Source organism: Helianthus annuus, chromosome 7 (genome assembly GCF_002127325.2).
Source record: "Helianthus annuus cultivar XRQ/B chromosome 7, HanXRQr2.0-SUNRISE, whole genome shotgun sequence".
Classification (NCBI taxonomy): domain Eukaryota; kingdom Viridiplantae; phylum Streptophyta; class Magnoliopsida; order Asterales; family Asteraceae; genus Helianthus; species Helianthus annuus.
Genome location: NC_035439.2, coordinates 67,143,348 through 67,159,852, shown reverse-complemented (window position 1 = coordinate 67,159,852; position 16,505 = coordinate 67,143,348). Strand labels below are relative to the sequence as shown.

Sequence of the window (16,505 nt, the reverse complement as noted above, 5' to 3'; positions counted from 1 at the left end):
TGGATTGTAGAATTAATATCCTATACCATCTTTAGGATATCCTACAAAGATACACTTAGTGGATCGTACTTCTAATTTGTTTGGGGTGTATTGCTTCACATAAGCTTCACAACCCCATACCTTCAAATATGATGATGATGGAGCCCTTCCATGCCATATTTTAAAAGGTGTCTTATCCACTTTCTTGGTTTGGGCCATGTGGGCCATGGAGAGCAAAGCGTAACCCCAAAATGATAGAGATAATGCGCTCCTAGCCATCATAGATCGAACCATATCCAATAGAGTTCGATTCCTCCTCTATCGGAACGAAGAACTTTAATTGAGTTGATTTTCTACTTCACTTTGAAGATTTTGAACGTTTCAAAACTTCATCTTTGTGTCTCAGCAAGTACACATAACCATAACTACTATAGTTTTCGATAAAAGGTAATGAAGTATCTCTCACCATTCCTAGTCATTGGCTTAAAAGGACCACAAACATCCAAATGTATGATTCCTAATAAATCCTTTGCTCTTTCCCACTAATGGGTTTCTTAGTCATTTTACCTTGTAAACAAGATTCGCATGTATCAGATGAACCAATTTCATTTGTTTCCAAAAGACCATTCTTTCGAAGTGTTTACATGCGATATCTGTTTATATGACCAAGGCAATAATGCCAAAGATAGGTCTCACTCAAATCTATTTTTGATTTTCTTGGTGATTGCTTGGTACATTTAACTATCAAATGATATATTATCATGAACCAATTCATAAATACCATTTGAAGGCATAGCTTTAAAATAAAACATGTCATTCATCGAAATATGAATGCCCTTGTTTATAAACTTTAAATCAAAACCATACTGTCTTAAATGGGAAACTTGAATAATGTTCCTAGTCAAAATAGGAGCATTCAAAACATTTTTTTAAAACAATTTCCAAACCATTTGGAAGTTTCAAAACATAGTCTCCTAGGGCTTCAACTTGAACTTTCGTTCCATTGCCCATGAAGAGACTAATGTCTCCCTTCTTGTAATGCTTATTTCTTTTGAACTCTTGCAACTAATTGCAAATATGAGTTCCACATCTGGTATCTGATACCCATGTGTTTGAAGAAATAACATTAAGGTCAATATGTATCATAAAGATTGTACCTGAGGTTTGCCTCGCATCCCTCTTATTTTTCAACTCTTTGAGATAGGTTGGACAATTCCTTTTCAAATGCCCTATCTCACCACACTCAAATCATGGATCGTTCGGGGCAACCTTTGCCTTCTTTTATTTTGGTTTCGGTGGTTTCGCTTTAGTCTTTATTTTCCTTTCCCTTTGATGTGCCCGTTTCCATTTGCAACATTTTCTTTGGTGTCGGGGTGATGCCCTTTGGTTGTTGCCACCCTCATTGATCGTTAAATGGGTAAAGCCCTTTTACCCATATTGAGCCTTTCGAAGCTATTAATGTGGCTTTTCATCTTAAAGATATAAGATGATATCGATTAGGTTTCCTCCATTCGACATGCATGAAGCGCTCGAACCGTTTCGAGGCGTTCTACCCTTTTATGTTGTAGGAACATTTCCTACAATTGGTTAATCATGTCGTATGCCTATGATGTTCAAAAATCCTTTTGAATCTTGGGAATCATAGTTCCTAACATGAGGCAAGAGGCTTGTATAGTATCCTCGGTATACTTAATCCAATCGTTATAGGCATCCTCATCTTCCATAAGAGGTTCATCGGAATAGGATCGTTTAACACATACGATATCTTTTCTTACTTGCGAACGATTCTCAAGTTTCGATATCAATCCATGAAGTGTTATGATTGAGACGATCCTTTTCAAGGATTGTTAGTAGTGATAGGTTACGAACGGTTTGGGTAATATTGTTAGCGGCCATCTATAAAATTTAACAAGGTTCAATTTTAGTATATTCGATATTATTATATTTTAATCATTAATGGCCTTTTATATCTCAGAGACAATTAATAATTAAAATCTAGAATCCAACGTTACATTTAAATATTGGTTAGGTGACCTTTATCCCATTATTTAAATTAACAAGGTAGTTAACGTTTGACGATTGCAACCCTTTGCAACTTCTAGCCATATGGGATCGGTTAAACATCTTTATGTTTAGTTGGCATGTTTAATCCCATCAACACCTTTGTTCCCCATGCTTCGGTGACCCTAAGTTCATGGTTTCTAAATCAATTCGTCCAACTTACACACACATGTGAGTTTGCACATATAAGTGGTTAGGTGACCTTTATCCCACAAATATGGTAACCCCACCTCAAACATACAAGTTCCCTCAAATGTGGTTAGGTGACCTTTATCCACAAAAGAGTTCCCAAGTGATTCGAGTGTTGTATAAAAGGATGGTGTTTGACTTGTTTTTATAAAAGGTATTTTGAGTTTTCAAAATTCTAGTTTAGAAAACTTTATGTACCATACATTTGCATGCATTCAAATCCTTGGTACTTTTGTGAAAACAAAGTTTCAAGGTTCTTTTTAATAAAACCCATTTTATTATAAAATCAATAATTTTTAATAACCTTTTATTAACCAATTTTAATGATTTTTTAAAGAACCAATTTTAAGCTTGTTGTTGATTATTAGTTTGTTAAGCATGCATATCCAAATATCATCAAAACAATATAAATAAGCAACCACACAAGCACAACACACATATCAATAGGTGCATAACCATAGCCAACTATTTTTGACAACACTTGTTAGCCGAAACAAATGTGCCAAAAGGTCCTTCCTAAGGGGTGAATATTGACACAAGTAATGTGTCGTTGAACTCCCACTTGATCCTGCATCCAAATGCTTCAAGTCTTCTTCTTGTGTTGTGATTTCTTCACATTCTTTAGGCTTCCAAATGTCTTTTATATTCAGCTCCAAACTCCTTTGGACTTCAAAAATGTGTTTTGGTTATCGGGCTAAAATCCCTTTAAGAACTATGAAGTCCTTTAGGCCCGAAATTAGCCAAAATCAAAGCCGCATTCTTTTGTCTGCATCTTCTTTTACAAAAATTGTCCTAATACATTTTTCTAGTAAAATAAAATGCACCTAATCTATTTACTTACATACCAAATGAAAATAAATAAATTACATTTTTTTACAAATGGAAGAACAAAATAATAATTATTACAGCCCTTTGAAATAATTAAATATAAATCACAAACACAAACATTCAACATATTCATGCACAAGGTCATGGCTAGGTTATGTACACCAAAATATATATCCACATATATAAAATTCAAGAAGCAAAAATGGTTCCCTTTTTAAAACCTACATTTTTCGGCCAAGAATGAAAAACCGAAAAAAGGTGGGTTTTTGTCCAAACAAACAATCATCCAATTGACATAATTTTTCAAGATACTTTTATGCATGTAAGAAAATAATCTTGAAAAACAAAGGGATAACCAAGCTTAAAATTTCGGCCATAGGGTTTAACCGAACCCGAAACCCGAAAATTTTAAATCCTATGAAGCATGCACTCATATAAGCGGCTCTAGATGCCATTGTTGGGTTTTTCACATGTTTATCAAAGTTATTTTATCCTTATAAAATAAAAATGCAGCGGAATATTTATTTAAAAAATGTTACTTTCTTGATATAAAACCCATTTTATATGTAAAACCGAATCCCGGATCAATATATGAACATGCATGCTATCAAAATAAAACACAACCATAGAGTGTTTCAAGAATACTACCTTCCAAGGAGTAAAAGACATGAAGAAGATGATGCTTCTTGAATGGTAGTCTTCAAGTGTAGAATACCTCAAGCTTGTATACCGTAAGCCTTCCAACAAGCACTTTGATTTTAGCTAGGATTTTACACTCATAAACTCACTTGAAAATCCCTCATAAAACCACCACCTTGGCCGAAAATATGAGAGACATTTTCTAGAGTTCTTGCACTTGAAAAATCAAACTTGAAAAACTTTAGAACCATCACATGTATGGCTGATTTCTAGAGAGAGTTCTCAAGTGTTTTTGAAGTTCCTCATTTTTAAAAATGATCATTGATTTTTAAGTCTTGCAACAACTTGTCTTAAAAGAATGAGAGAGAAGTTGGCCACCCATAGTACCCAATCAAATGCCATCTAACTTATGAAAATTGCATGTCCTCTTATTGGACCAAAATTGGTCTTGGGAAGACCATGTTGGGGTGGGGCCCACATGTGTTAAATAAAAAAAATTCAAAATTTTCTTTTAATTTAAGTCTTGTTTTATATTTTATAACTTTTATAAAATATGTTATAAGACTTATATAATATCTCACAAGCTTTTTTTAATGTTATTTAACCTATTAAATAACAAAATAAAATATTCTCTCAAAATAAATTATCTATATAATTTATTTGTTTATCAAGTGCAATTATTTAGAAAACCAATTTCTAAATATTCTAAGTGTTAATATTTATTTGTTTGATCATATCATAAATAAATATTATAAGTGTTTGTCTAGCTTGTATTTGGGTATGACTCGACTTGGATCATAATGTACTAGCCACATCAATTTAATATGTGTCATGGGCATACAGAGTCCAACAAAAACTTCCAACAAAACATTCCACAAGATCAACCGGGCGGTGGTAACAATTCGAGACCACCTACACCACCATTTCAAAACCGAGGTCCCAACAACAATAACCAAAGAACACCTACACATCAAAACCTCAACCGACACAACTCCCTACCCACTAACCCTGATGACCGGAGTGTTAATTCCGATCGTAGAGGTAACCGAGATCGTGGCAATCCCGTGAATGAAGACCCGTTCTTTAATACTGACGATTTGAGAAACGCAATTCCCAACGATGAACCATATAGTGTTCTCGGTTACCAATCGTCAGAACACGTGAGTATTCATTCGGAATACTCTGATGATAGGGGGAATTATGATGAATGGGTAGGAGATGATGGTTGGGGGTATGTGAATCTGGACAACGCTTACAACGCAAGGGGGTTTGATAATGACGAGTTTGGCTATCAAATGCCCATTATGTGGGAAACGACAATTATGGTTATGGGAATATGCGGAATGATGGTTACGGGAACAATCGCCAATCACGAAACAACAATCAAAGGAACCGGGATGACGATTATTACAACAGCAACAACAATGCTAACCATAACCAGATTCCCCGATTCGTGGGAGGTGGTAATCAAGGTGGGGATCGAGGTGGTGATAGAAGAGGAAATAGAAGACCGGTGGAACAAGAGGTCGATGGTCCATGTCATCGCCAACAACAAGTTCGGAGGGGTGTTTTAGACCAGTAGTTACCGAGAACGATTCTCCGATTATACCACCACCAAGAGGTAGAGTCGCATTCAATTGTAAACCGAACTACATCAACATCTTCCCTCATTTTAATGGGCGATTGAATGATGAACCATATACACATTTAGCAGAGTTTTCGGCTATATGTAGTACCATCAGGGGTGGTCATTTTTCGCAAAATGAGGTGCGGTCGCGTCTATTCCAATTCTCGTTAAACGATAAGGCCAAGCAATGGTTTTTTAACACTTCCTAACAATAGTATTCGCACTTGGGTCGAGATGCAACAAGCCTTTCTTGACGAATACTATTCAATGGACAAAACCGATAATGCATGTGTTGAGAGTCGAGCATTTAAACAATTATCGAGTGAACCATTACATGAAGCTTTCACTCGATACAAGGAGTTGATCCGAAAATGCCCTCATCACCAAATCGAGAAGTGAGAGTTAGTAAAGTGTTTTGTGAGAGGTTTGGATGCGGAGACATGGAACCATCTTGAGTCGACTAGCAATGGAACGTTATTAAGCAATCATGAGGATGATGATTGGGAGTTCCTAGAACGAATGAGCAAGAGATCAAAGGTGAAGGAGTCGGCCGATCGAGCCAAAAAGCATCCGATTTCTCGATCACTTCCAGATCTTGATTCTAATTCTACAGATCGAATTGCTCAACTGGAGAGAGAGTTAGCTTGAGCAAAGAGAAAAGAGGTGAGTGCGGTGCAATTTGCGGTGTGTGAAGATTGTGGGGAGATTGGTCATCGGGCCGATCAATGTCAAATGGGCACGGATTACTACACCGAAGAGGTAAATCAAGTGTTCGGTGATAGAAAGAATAATGACATGAATTCGAACACTTACCATCCCGGATTGAGAAATCATCCCAATTTCCGATATGGGAATGCCGCAAACCAAATGAACCCAAATTTTCAATCGGGTAATCAAAGTGGGTCATCATACCAAAATCGTCAAGGTGGTAATTAACGATGTTACCAACGTAATTACAACCAAGGGTACCAAGGTCGGGACAACAACTACCAAGGTGGGTACCAAAGGAATTACAACAACCAAGGCGGTAATGGAAGTGGGTCGAACAATCAAGGCAAGAATGGTAATGAATTAAATGCCAAGATGGATGCAATACTTTCAATGATGCAAGAGTCCAAGAAGGAGAATGAAATTCGGGACAAATCACATGAAGCATTAGCAAAGCAAGTGGGCCAACTTGTGGAAGAAGTGGCTCAAATTCGGGGAAGCATAGGGAAGCTTCCAAGTGACACCACGGTGAACTCTAAGCATCAAGTGTCACACCCCAACCGATGGCGGAAACATCGGGGTGCGACACTAGGCGAACCAGATTGCTCAAGAGAATCCATAACAACTATTTAATGGCAATATTTAAAAGTTTCATTGTCCCATACCAATAAACAAACATTCCACAAACAGTTATCACAGAGTCACATCTCTTAAACAAAACAAGTCCGACAACCTAGATTTCTATTAGATGAGTTTCTAGACTGCCTATCTTGATTTCAGCATAACATTCCATCAACCTGCCACATACATTAAAATAAAAGTCAATACATAAAGTAAAGGTGAGTACACAAGTTTGCATAATAATAGTATAAAAAGCGTTTACGCATAACCAGCATGTAAAATGTAACGTGCGAAGCATGTAACATGTAACTATCAACTATGATACAACTTTACCACAAGATTGCGTTGTAGAGTATACGCGACACATGTTCACTGAAGCGAACACGTGAAGTAAAGTAATGTGATCCCTAGCAACCCGTGTCACACAGGTGCTGAGTCCAAACTATAGTACTATCATTGCTAGAGGCGGTCTAGTGTAACACTATATAAGCATAGTAACAAGCATTCAACAAATCACGTATAGTATGTGGGACCAGTTAGCGTTTATAAAGTGTTTGCGTTGTGTGTTGTGTTTTGATATAGAACGTATGTAACACCCAAAAGTGCGTTAAATGAAAATGGGTTCGAGTATACTCACAGTGTGTGTTTATCAAGTAAACACAAGCTGGATTGGATTGAAGGGAGCGCGTTGAGTTAGCCTGTGGCATGGAAACAGAAGCTGTTGTTACTTGGTCTTTATTTCACTCTCGAGTTCCCAAGTGAATTCGGCGTCACGTTTTCCTTCCCACCGCACGTTAACGATGGAGATTTTACTGCACCTTTATCGCTTGGTACCTTGGTCCATGATTTCGACCGGTTTCTACACAAAATGAAGAGTCTCGTTTATTTGTAAGTCTTCGAGGGGAACCTGAAGTTCCTCGTCGGCTAAGCATTTCCTGAGATCGAATACGTGGAACGTTGGGTGTACATTGCAAAGCTCTTGAGGCAAATCGAGTCGATAAGCTACCTTACCAATCCTTTCGAGAATCTTGAAAGGACCCACATAGCTAGGGGTAAGCTTTCCCTTTTTACCAAAACGAATAACTCCTTTCCAAGGAGATACTTTGAGCAGAATGTGATCCCCAACATTGAATTCCAGAGGCTTACGCCTTTTGTCAGCATAGCTCTTTTGTCTACTCCTAGCCTTGATCAAGTTATCGCGGATCTGGAGAATCTTATCCGTCATCTCTTGAATGATTTCAGGGCCAGTAAGTTGCTTGTCACCGATCTTATGCTAACTGAGAGGAGATCGGCACTTGCGACCATATAAAGCTTCGAAAGGAACCATCTGAATACTGGAATGATAGCTGTTGTTGTACGAGAACTCGATCAATGGTAAATGTACATCCCAATTACCACCAAAGTCGATGACACAAGAACGGAGCATATCCTCTAGGGTTTGAATAATGCGCTCAGTCTATCCATCCGTTTGAGGATGAAAGGCTGTGCTAAGATTCAAATGAGAACCCATAGCGGAATTTAAATTTTGCCAAAGACGTGAAGTAAAACGACCATCACGGTCAAAGATAATGTCAATGGGTATACCATAACGACATATGATTTCATCAGTGTAGATTCGAGCAAGTTTCTCCACTTTGAAATCTTCACGAATAGGAAGAAAGTGGGCTGATTTGGTCAAACGGTCAATGATTACCCATATACTATCATGACCGGCAGGTGTACGAGGTAGTTTAGTTATAAAGTCCATGGCGATACTATCCCATTTCTAAACAGGGATTTCTGGTTGTTCAAGAAGACCTGAAGGACGTTGATGTTCAGCTTTAACCTTAGAGCAAGTAAGCCATTTCGAGACGTACGCGACGATATCCTTCTTCATACTAGGCCACCAATAAGTCGTACGCAAGTTATGGTACATCTTATCGGCACCAGGACGAATAGAGTACCGAGATCTATGAGCCTCATTCATAATGAGCTCACGAAGATTGTCGCGATCTGGCACCCAGATGCGATTGAGATAGTATTGAAGTCCATTAGACTTAGTTTCAAGCTAGTCAATAGAAGCACCTCGTACTTCAACAATTAGACTACCTTCATTAGCTGACGAATACTGAGCTTCGTAGAAACAAGCATGAAGATCGCTATTGATCTAAGAACAGAGGATACTACTAACATGAGTCTTACGACTAAGAGCATCGGCCACAACATTCGCCTTGCCTGGATGGTAGCGAATTTCATAGTCATAGTTGTTAAGCAATTCCACCCATCGTCGCTGACACATATTCAGTTCCTATAGGTTAAAGATGTGCTGCAGGCTCTTATGGTTAGTGAAAACCACACACTTGGTACCATATAGGTAGTGTCGCCAGATCTTTAACGCAAAAACAACTGCGCCAAGCTCTAAATCGTGGGTAGTATAATTTTTCTCATGTATTTTAAGCTGTCGGGAGGCATAAGTGATGACCTTGTCCTGCTGCATGAGCACACAGCCCAAGCCACGGCTCGAGGCATCACAATATACCACAAAATCGTCATTCCCATCAGGGAGAGCGAGAACAGGAGCATTACAAAGAAGATGCTTTAGAGTTTGAAAAGATTCCTCTTGCTCGGGACCCCAAGCAAAAGGTTTCTCTTTCTGAGTTAATGAAGTAAGAGGAACGACGATCTTTGAAAAATCGAGAAAAATCGGCGGTAATAACCCGCCAATCCTAAAAAGGAACGAATCTTAGATGCGGATTTAGGCGTAGTCTAATTCTTCACAGCTTCGATTTTAGAAGTGTCCAAATGAATTCATTGTTTACTAACAACATGCCTGAGAAATTGCACTTCATCAATAGAAAATTCACATTTAGAAAACTTTGCATATACGTGTTCACCACGTAATTGTGACAGCCGGCTTTTCAGGCTGTATCATACAATTGTAACACATGTTATGAACAGATAAAAGGTTGTATTTGATTGATTATGATGTTTATATGTGGAATTTAATGAGTTGGTGAATTTAAACTTTGGTAAAAATTATGTTGGCAACGATAAAATTAACGCTTATCGCGTAACGGTTAAACTGCGAAACGAACGTCGGTGAAAACCCGATCAGTGTTAAAATCCTAAAAATAGTCTGTTATGATTAGAATAGTAATTTTAATCATATTCGTGAGGAAAATTAAATTAAAACGCTAAGAAACTCTATTTTTCGAGTTTGAGCGCGTACCGCGCGATACTGCGCGCATTAGACAAAATACCGTCAACGCAGCCAGTCAAGGCAACTGGTAATTATTTCAGTAATAATTTTGTTTGATTATATTTTCAGAAAGATAAAAATAATTCAAAACGCACTAAAACGGGATTAAAACGCTAGATAAAATACCTGGTATCCAGTAAATACCTGTTTTTAACACTAAATTACATATAAATATGTATGTATATATGATTATGTGAGGTGTGTGCAAGGTGTGTGATAGGTGGCGGCTAGAGGAGAAGGTTCTACCTTCTCTCTCTTACACTTTTTAGCCTAGGAAATCTCAAGAAATGATTAAGCTTGTAAAGGTGTCCATAAACTCACCATAACCCATACAACCTTTTCAAAATCACCTCCACTCTCACTCTATCTTGATGAAGCTCGGCCGAACACCCCCATAACACACTCACAATCAAATTTTCAAACTATTCCCTGAAGAATCAAAGGCATTCCAAGGTGATTCTAAGCTAATATGGATGTTTAGAGGTGATTTCAAGAAGATCCAAGCAAGAACAAAGCCTCATATCATCATCTTTTTCAAAAACCCACTAAGAAATCTTGAAGGTATAAACTTATTATTAAAACTACATTCTTGATTTTTTTAGTGATGATAGAGATGTTAGATGGTTTCTCTTGAACATGGAATTAATCACAAACTTGAAACTAACAATGAATGAGATTTTAAACAAAGTAAAAAATGAGTGTGTATATGTATGTATGTAGGGCCGAAAATTTGTATGAGTATGTGTATTTAGTTGTGTTTTGATTTTGTTGAATGATTCTTGATTGATTTGATTTGATTCTTAAAAGATGGATTACAACATGGGTTAAAAAGATGTCATAAAAGAATGTTCTAAAAGGATCTTGTGATTTGAAAATGAATATGATAAAAAGTGAACTTTTGGAAGTTCATATATGCATGTATATATGTCGTGTATATGTATATATATATGTATGCATGTATATAAGTTTTTTTTGTCACATGTTAATAAATGAAAGAATGTTTGCATTTATGTAAATATGATTAGATGATAATGGAATAGACATGTTTTGATTTACATGAACATGAAATAAATATGTTCTTTGATGCATTTAAGATCATGTTGGATGATGGTTTTATGATATGGGTGCATTAGATGCACATACTTAGACATGCATGATGATATGTGATCATAAAAAGATGATTTAAGTATGATTTAATAAAAATCAGTTTTAATTAGATTATAAACAGTAAAATAAAGTTACTTTAAAGTTTTTAGTGACATATAACTTTGTCATAATATTTACTAGCTTTGCATTTTGTACTTGGTGCATTAGAAGTTGTAAAATATGTGAAATCGCATGAATTATGTGACTTACACAAAAACTGCACTAATCTGATTATAAACACTATTTTAATCAGTAAATAATATGTATTGTGTTAAAAGGTCAAAAATCGGCTTTTCAAGTGATTTTTAGAAAACTGATTTAGATCAGTAAGTAAACTAAGTAACCTGATACTTTTAGTTTAAAAATAAGTATTTTAACTAATGTTAAGTTTACTTGGTGTTTGGTTAGTCATACGTGACTTCCGACGCCCGAAAACGTTACCGAATCGCTAAAATACACATTTTTCGGTGAACACTAGTATGGGTAAATTTTGGGTGAACCTTATGTGTTAAGATGTGTTATGTGATTTAAACATGTGGATGTGAAAATATGTTAAGTTTTAACATGATATTGGAAATTTAGACTATGCATGTATACTTGAGCGTTTTATGTGATAGAAACGGTAAAAATCGCGTTAAATGTGTAACTTGTTTGTCGAGCATGAAATTTGAATACATATGAGATATTCTATGTATACTTGCCATAAAAATGACAAAATAGATAAGTTAACAAGATTTCGCGAGTTTCGATAATAATTTATGTGAACGTTTATGTATACATATTACGACGCGCAAATCGTAGATATATTACGTATAAACAGGAGTGTTAACGGATTTACATGATAACGGTCACCAATAAAATCGTTCAAGTCGCAAAAATATTAAAAATATATATATATATATGGACTCATATATATATATTAACGTGCCAACATAATCAAAAATGATAACTTTTCAAGAAAATCTCAAAGTTATGTGACAATTCTAAGAAACAGAGAAACTTAGGATTTGTTGATATATTGATTTATAAATCGTTCCTACATATAATAGGATGTGTAGAAATCAAACTGTGGGATTGTGCTATTTAAAATACGCACCCAAAGGTGAGTGTCACTAAACCCTCTTATACTGCTTTGTATATGTTTTGGGGGTAGAACACGCCAAAAAGGGTTTAATAATGTTTTTGGATTAAAACATAGCTTTTAATATAAAATATATATTTTCGTTGAAAATATATGGAGTTTGATAAATCATACGTTTCGAGATAAAACGTCTTTTTGATGAATGTATGTTTGGAGGAGAAACTGGGATGGTACGGTGTTTCTGAGGAGAAACCGACCGTAAAGTTGGAACGAATATTGTCTGGTCTCAAGAGAGTAAGTAACAGCATCGGCTTACATTTCGTTGGGGATTTCAGGGTATTCGTATAACTTCGTATATTAAATTTGTCATATTAGTAGGATATATATATTGTACATGAGGCAGACATCATATATGGTCTCAATATGGACCCTGCGCCAATGATGCTGTTTAATCGATTAAGTATTGCATGCGAGGAATTGTTGGTAGATCTATCGGGTTGACAACCCCGTCGTGACCGGTCGCCCCGTGTCAAATCAAACGACGAATTTAGATTCTGGTTATTGTCTAGCATTGATTATCCCTGCATGGTAAATATATAGTTCGTATTGTCTAGCTAACATACGAGTCTGAAAGTTGGCGCTGGGAATTTAATATACAAAACTTGGGAAAATGCCTTAATGTCGGGTTTTTGAACTTACGACGGATGACCCATGGATTTTATTAAGAAAGTAATATAGATGTTTTAAAATAAACACATAATTGGAAAGTATTCCTTTGGATCAAATTGTTTAGATTTAAATACGTGAACTCACCTTCCTTTGTGTTGACACTTGATTTTAACGTGTTCTACAGGTACTTGAGTTCGGCTTCAGGAATTGTGGCGTTTCTTGTGTTTGTTGATGCATGTTTTGTCACTTAAAATGTTGGACTGACTTTAAACTTTCTGGGACAATGTAATAAGATACGTGAGGATCAAAGACAACTTTATCATGTCATGGTTATGTCGTGTTTTGGGACGTTAAGTTTAAAATCTATGTTTAAAATAAGTAATTGTCCAACAATATAATGCATCGAACACCAAGATAGAAATGGGCACCAACATCCGTCACCACTACGTTCTATATTGCGCTGTGACGTTTTTGGGGTGTGACAGTGATAGTTCTAGCAAAAGTCGTAGATGGCGTTCATGATCAGTTCGAGTTTTCGAATAAATAAGAATATCATCAATAAAGACTATCACAAAACGATCCAGATAAGGTTTACAAACACGATTCATAAGATCCATGAACACAGCGGGTGCGTTGGACAAACCAAAAGGCATGACTACGAACTCGTAGTGTCCATAACGAGTGCGAAATGCGGTTTTCGGGATATCTTCTTCGAGAACACGGAGCTGATGATAACCAGATAGAAGGTCGATTTTTGAGAAATAGGATGCGCCTTGTAGTTGGTCAAATAGATCATCAATACGAGGGAGAGTATAACGATTCTTAACGGTGAGTTTATTAAGTTTACGGTAGTCGATACACATACAAAACGAACCATCTTTCTTCTTGACGAATAGCACAGGAGCACCCCACGAAGAGGTACTTGGACGTATAAAACCTTTGTCGAGCAGTTCTTGTAATTAGCTGGATAGTTCTTGCATCTCAGAGGGTGTAAGTCGGTATGGAGCCTTGGCGACAGGAGTCGAACCAGGTATGAAATCAATACAAAAATTAATAGATCTAGGAGGAGGAAGACCAGGAAGATCTTCAGGAAAGATATCGGGGAAATCACACACTACCGGAACATCGCTTACGCTCTTTCCCTTGCCCTTTTGTTCCACCATGTGGGCCAAGAAGGTAAAGTACTGTTTACGTAAACACTTATTCGCTTGAGTGCATGACATCAACTTTAGTCCTGCAGAAGGTCGGTCTCCATAGACGTGTAAAGTATCGCCAGACAGGAGGGGTAAACCAACGTAGTTCTCGTGACAAGCAATTTCAACATGGTTCTTGTGTAACCAATCCAAGCCAATGATGCTATCAAAACTACCCAATTGCATGGGCATGAGGTCAATAGCAAAGACGTGGTCGTTAAGAGTCAAGGAACAACCACTGAGAATAGAATCAACTAGAATAGACTTACCATTGGCAATCTCAACAGAGAACGACTTAGGCAGTTTAGAGCGTGCGTTGTTTAACAAAGATCCAAACTCTACGGTCACAAAGCTTTTGTCGGCACCAGTATCAAATAGTATCGAAACGTAAAGATTATTAACGAGAAATGTACCATTAACGATGTCATTGTCGTTACGACCCTGGTTTGCATTGATGTTGAATGCTCGTCCTCGAGTGGCTAGCTGTTGCTCCTGGTTCAGCTGGGGACACTGGTTATGGAGATGAGTAGTGTCTCCACATTGTAGCATGCTCTCACATTGTTTGTCGGACTGGGGTTCTGCGGAGCTGGTAGAGCTGGTTGAGCTGGCGGTGCTTGTTGAACTGGATTGGCCTGACGGCAGTAAGGAGTTGTGTGTACATAGCGATTGCAGTTGGTACACAGACGACAAACAAAGTTGGTCGGATGATGAAAGTTACAAGTAACACACTTGGGATGAACCCTAGTGTATTGCCTCTTGGTGTTTTCAGGAGCAGGAGGGTTTGGAGCAGCAGCAGTAGGCACAATTGCAGTGCCTGCAGGGTTTGCATTCGCAGCAGGGACAATGGCGTTGCAGCCAGAACCCTGAGATTTTCGTTTCTTGTTCTTGCTGCCACTGGGCTGCTGAGTGATCTAATTGGCAGGCTTGGATGGAGCAGAGTTTCCGAATTGCTTATCACGAACACGGTTGTTGTTCAAACTAGCTGCAAGACGATAAACTTCTTCACTAGTGTCGAGTTGAGCTGCTTCAATGGTGTCATGCATAGCAGGAGGTAACCCATGAATGTACTTGGTGATCATGCACTTAGGAGTAGATACCAAGTGTGGCACAATGATGCTGAGTTGTTTAAATTGGGTGGTATAAGCTAGGTTGTCGTCACCCACTTGTTTCAGATGCCAGAACTCGTCCTCAAGTTTATGTTGTTAATGCGAAGGGCAGAATTCAAGCATCATCATTTCCCTAACCTCTGCCCAAGGTAAAGCATAAGCTTCATCGTTGGAGCGGATGTTCCTCTCGTTTGCCTACCATTCGAGAGTTCTTCCTTGAAACATGCCAGTTGCACTCCTGGTCTTTAAGTGTTCTGGGCACTCATTGTTGATGAAAGTAACTTCGATGCTGTCGAACCATTCCAACATCCCAGTCACCCCATCACTGCCCGTGAAAGACTTTGGGTTGCAAGAGACAAAGTGTTTGTAGTTGAATTTCACAGGCTTTGGTTTCTCCGCTTTAGAGTCAACAGAGGAGGGAGGAGTGTTTGATCCCTGGATCTCAAAGACGATCTTGGGAACAATGCGTGCGATCTGGTCGGCCATAAAAGACATCATCTTTTTCTGAGTGTTGACCTTTGACTTCTTGTGTGGGTTGGAGAGATGACTTGACGACATCTAAAGAGTCAGATTAAGAATCGGGTAAGACTTGATCATAAATTTCGCCTAAGTATCATAGTTTCACGACACATAGTATAGCATAAAGTTTCACATGTTCACATAGAATACTCGATTTGTTTCACCTTTCACAAAACGTTCAATCATGTTTCACATAGTGTTGGTGCACTACATCTGTCGACTTCGTCTTGGATCGAGTCTTAGTTTTAGATTGTTAGATCAGGGCGCGTTTTACGAGAAAACTGGAGAGTATATGTGTTTTAGAGAGTAGGTCCGCTTATACGTACATGTCCGTATATAGGAACCTACCTGGTCAGGTCCGCTTATACGTACATGTCCGTATATGGGAACCTACCTGGTCAGGTCCGCTTATACGTACATGTCCGTATATGGGAACCTAACTGGTCAGGTTCGCTTATGTGTCATGTCCGTATGTGGGAACCTACCAACACTATAAATACCACATAAGCGAACCTGTTTGTAACTTTCGAGAATTCCATGCCGAAGTGCTACCGGTGTGAGGTTTAAGCTGTAAATATTGTCAAAGCAATAAAATCAGTAGTTTAAGTGAAGATCAAGCTATTTCTATCTCCGTTTCTTGTTATTCCGCACCTGAAACAGAGAAGAACGCCTCTGAACGACTCATTCGGGTCAGAACACGATCCTACAAGTGGCATCAGAGCTTGGGAGGAGGTTTTCTACAGAGAATAGCTGGATTTCATCTAAAATTTTCACTTCTACACTTTCTTTCTTCATCAGAACGAGATTTAACTGTCGGAATCCGCTCAAAATTTCACAGGTTGTAGGTAATTGTTTATAGATAAACCCTTGAAAGTTTGAGTTTGAAATTCGGACTAAAAAT

General features: G+C 37.8%; 1 protein-coding gene across 1 annotated transcript; it reads right to left on the bottom strand.

Moving 5' to 3' along the window:
- Positions 1–13,745: 13,745 nt before the first annotated feature.
- LOC110866707 lies at positions 13,746–14,528 on the bottom strand. The gene has a single exon (XM_022115849.1). The coding sequence runs from the start codon at positions 14,526–14,528 to the stop codon at positions 13,746–13,748; it is 783 nt and encodes a 260-aa protein (XP_021971541.1).
- Positions 14,529–16,505: the final 1,977 nt, after the last annotated feature.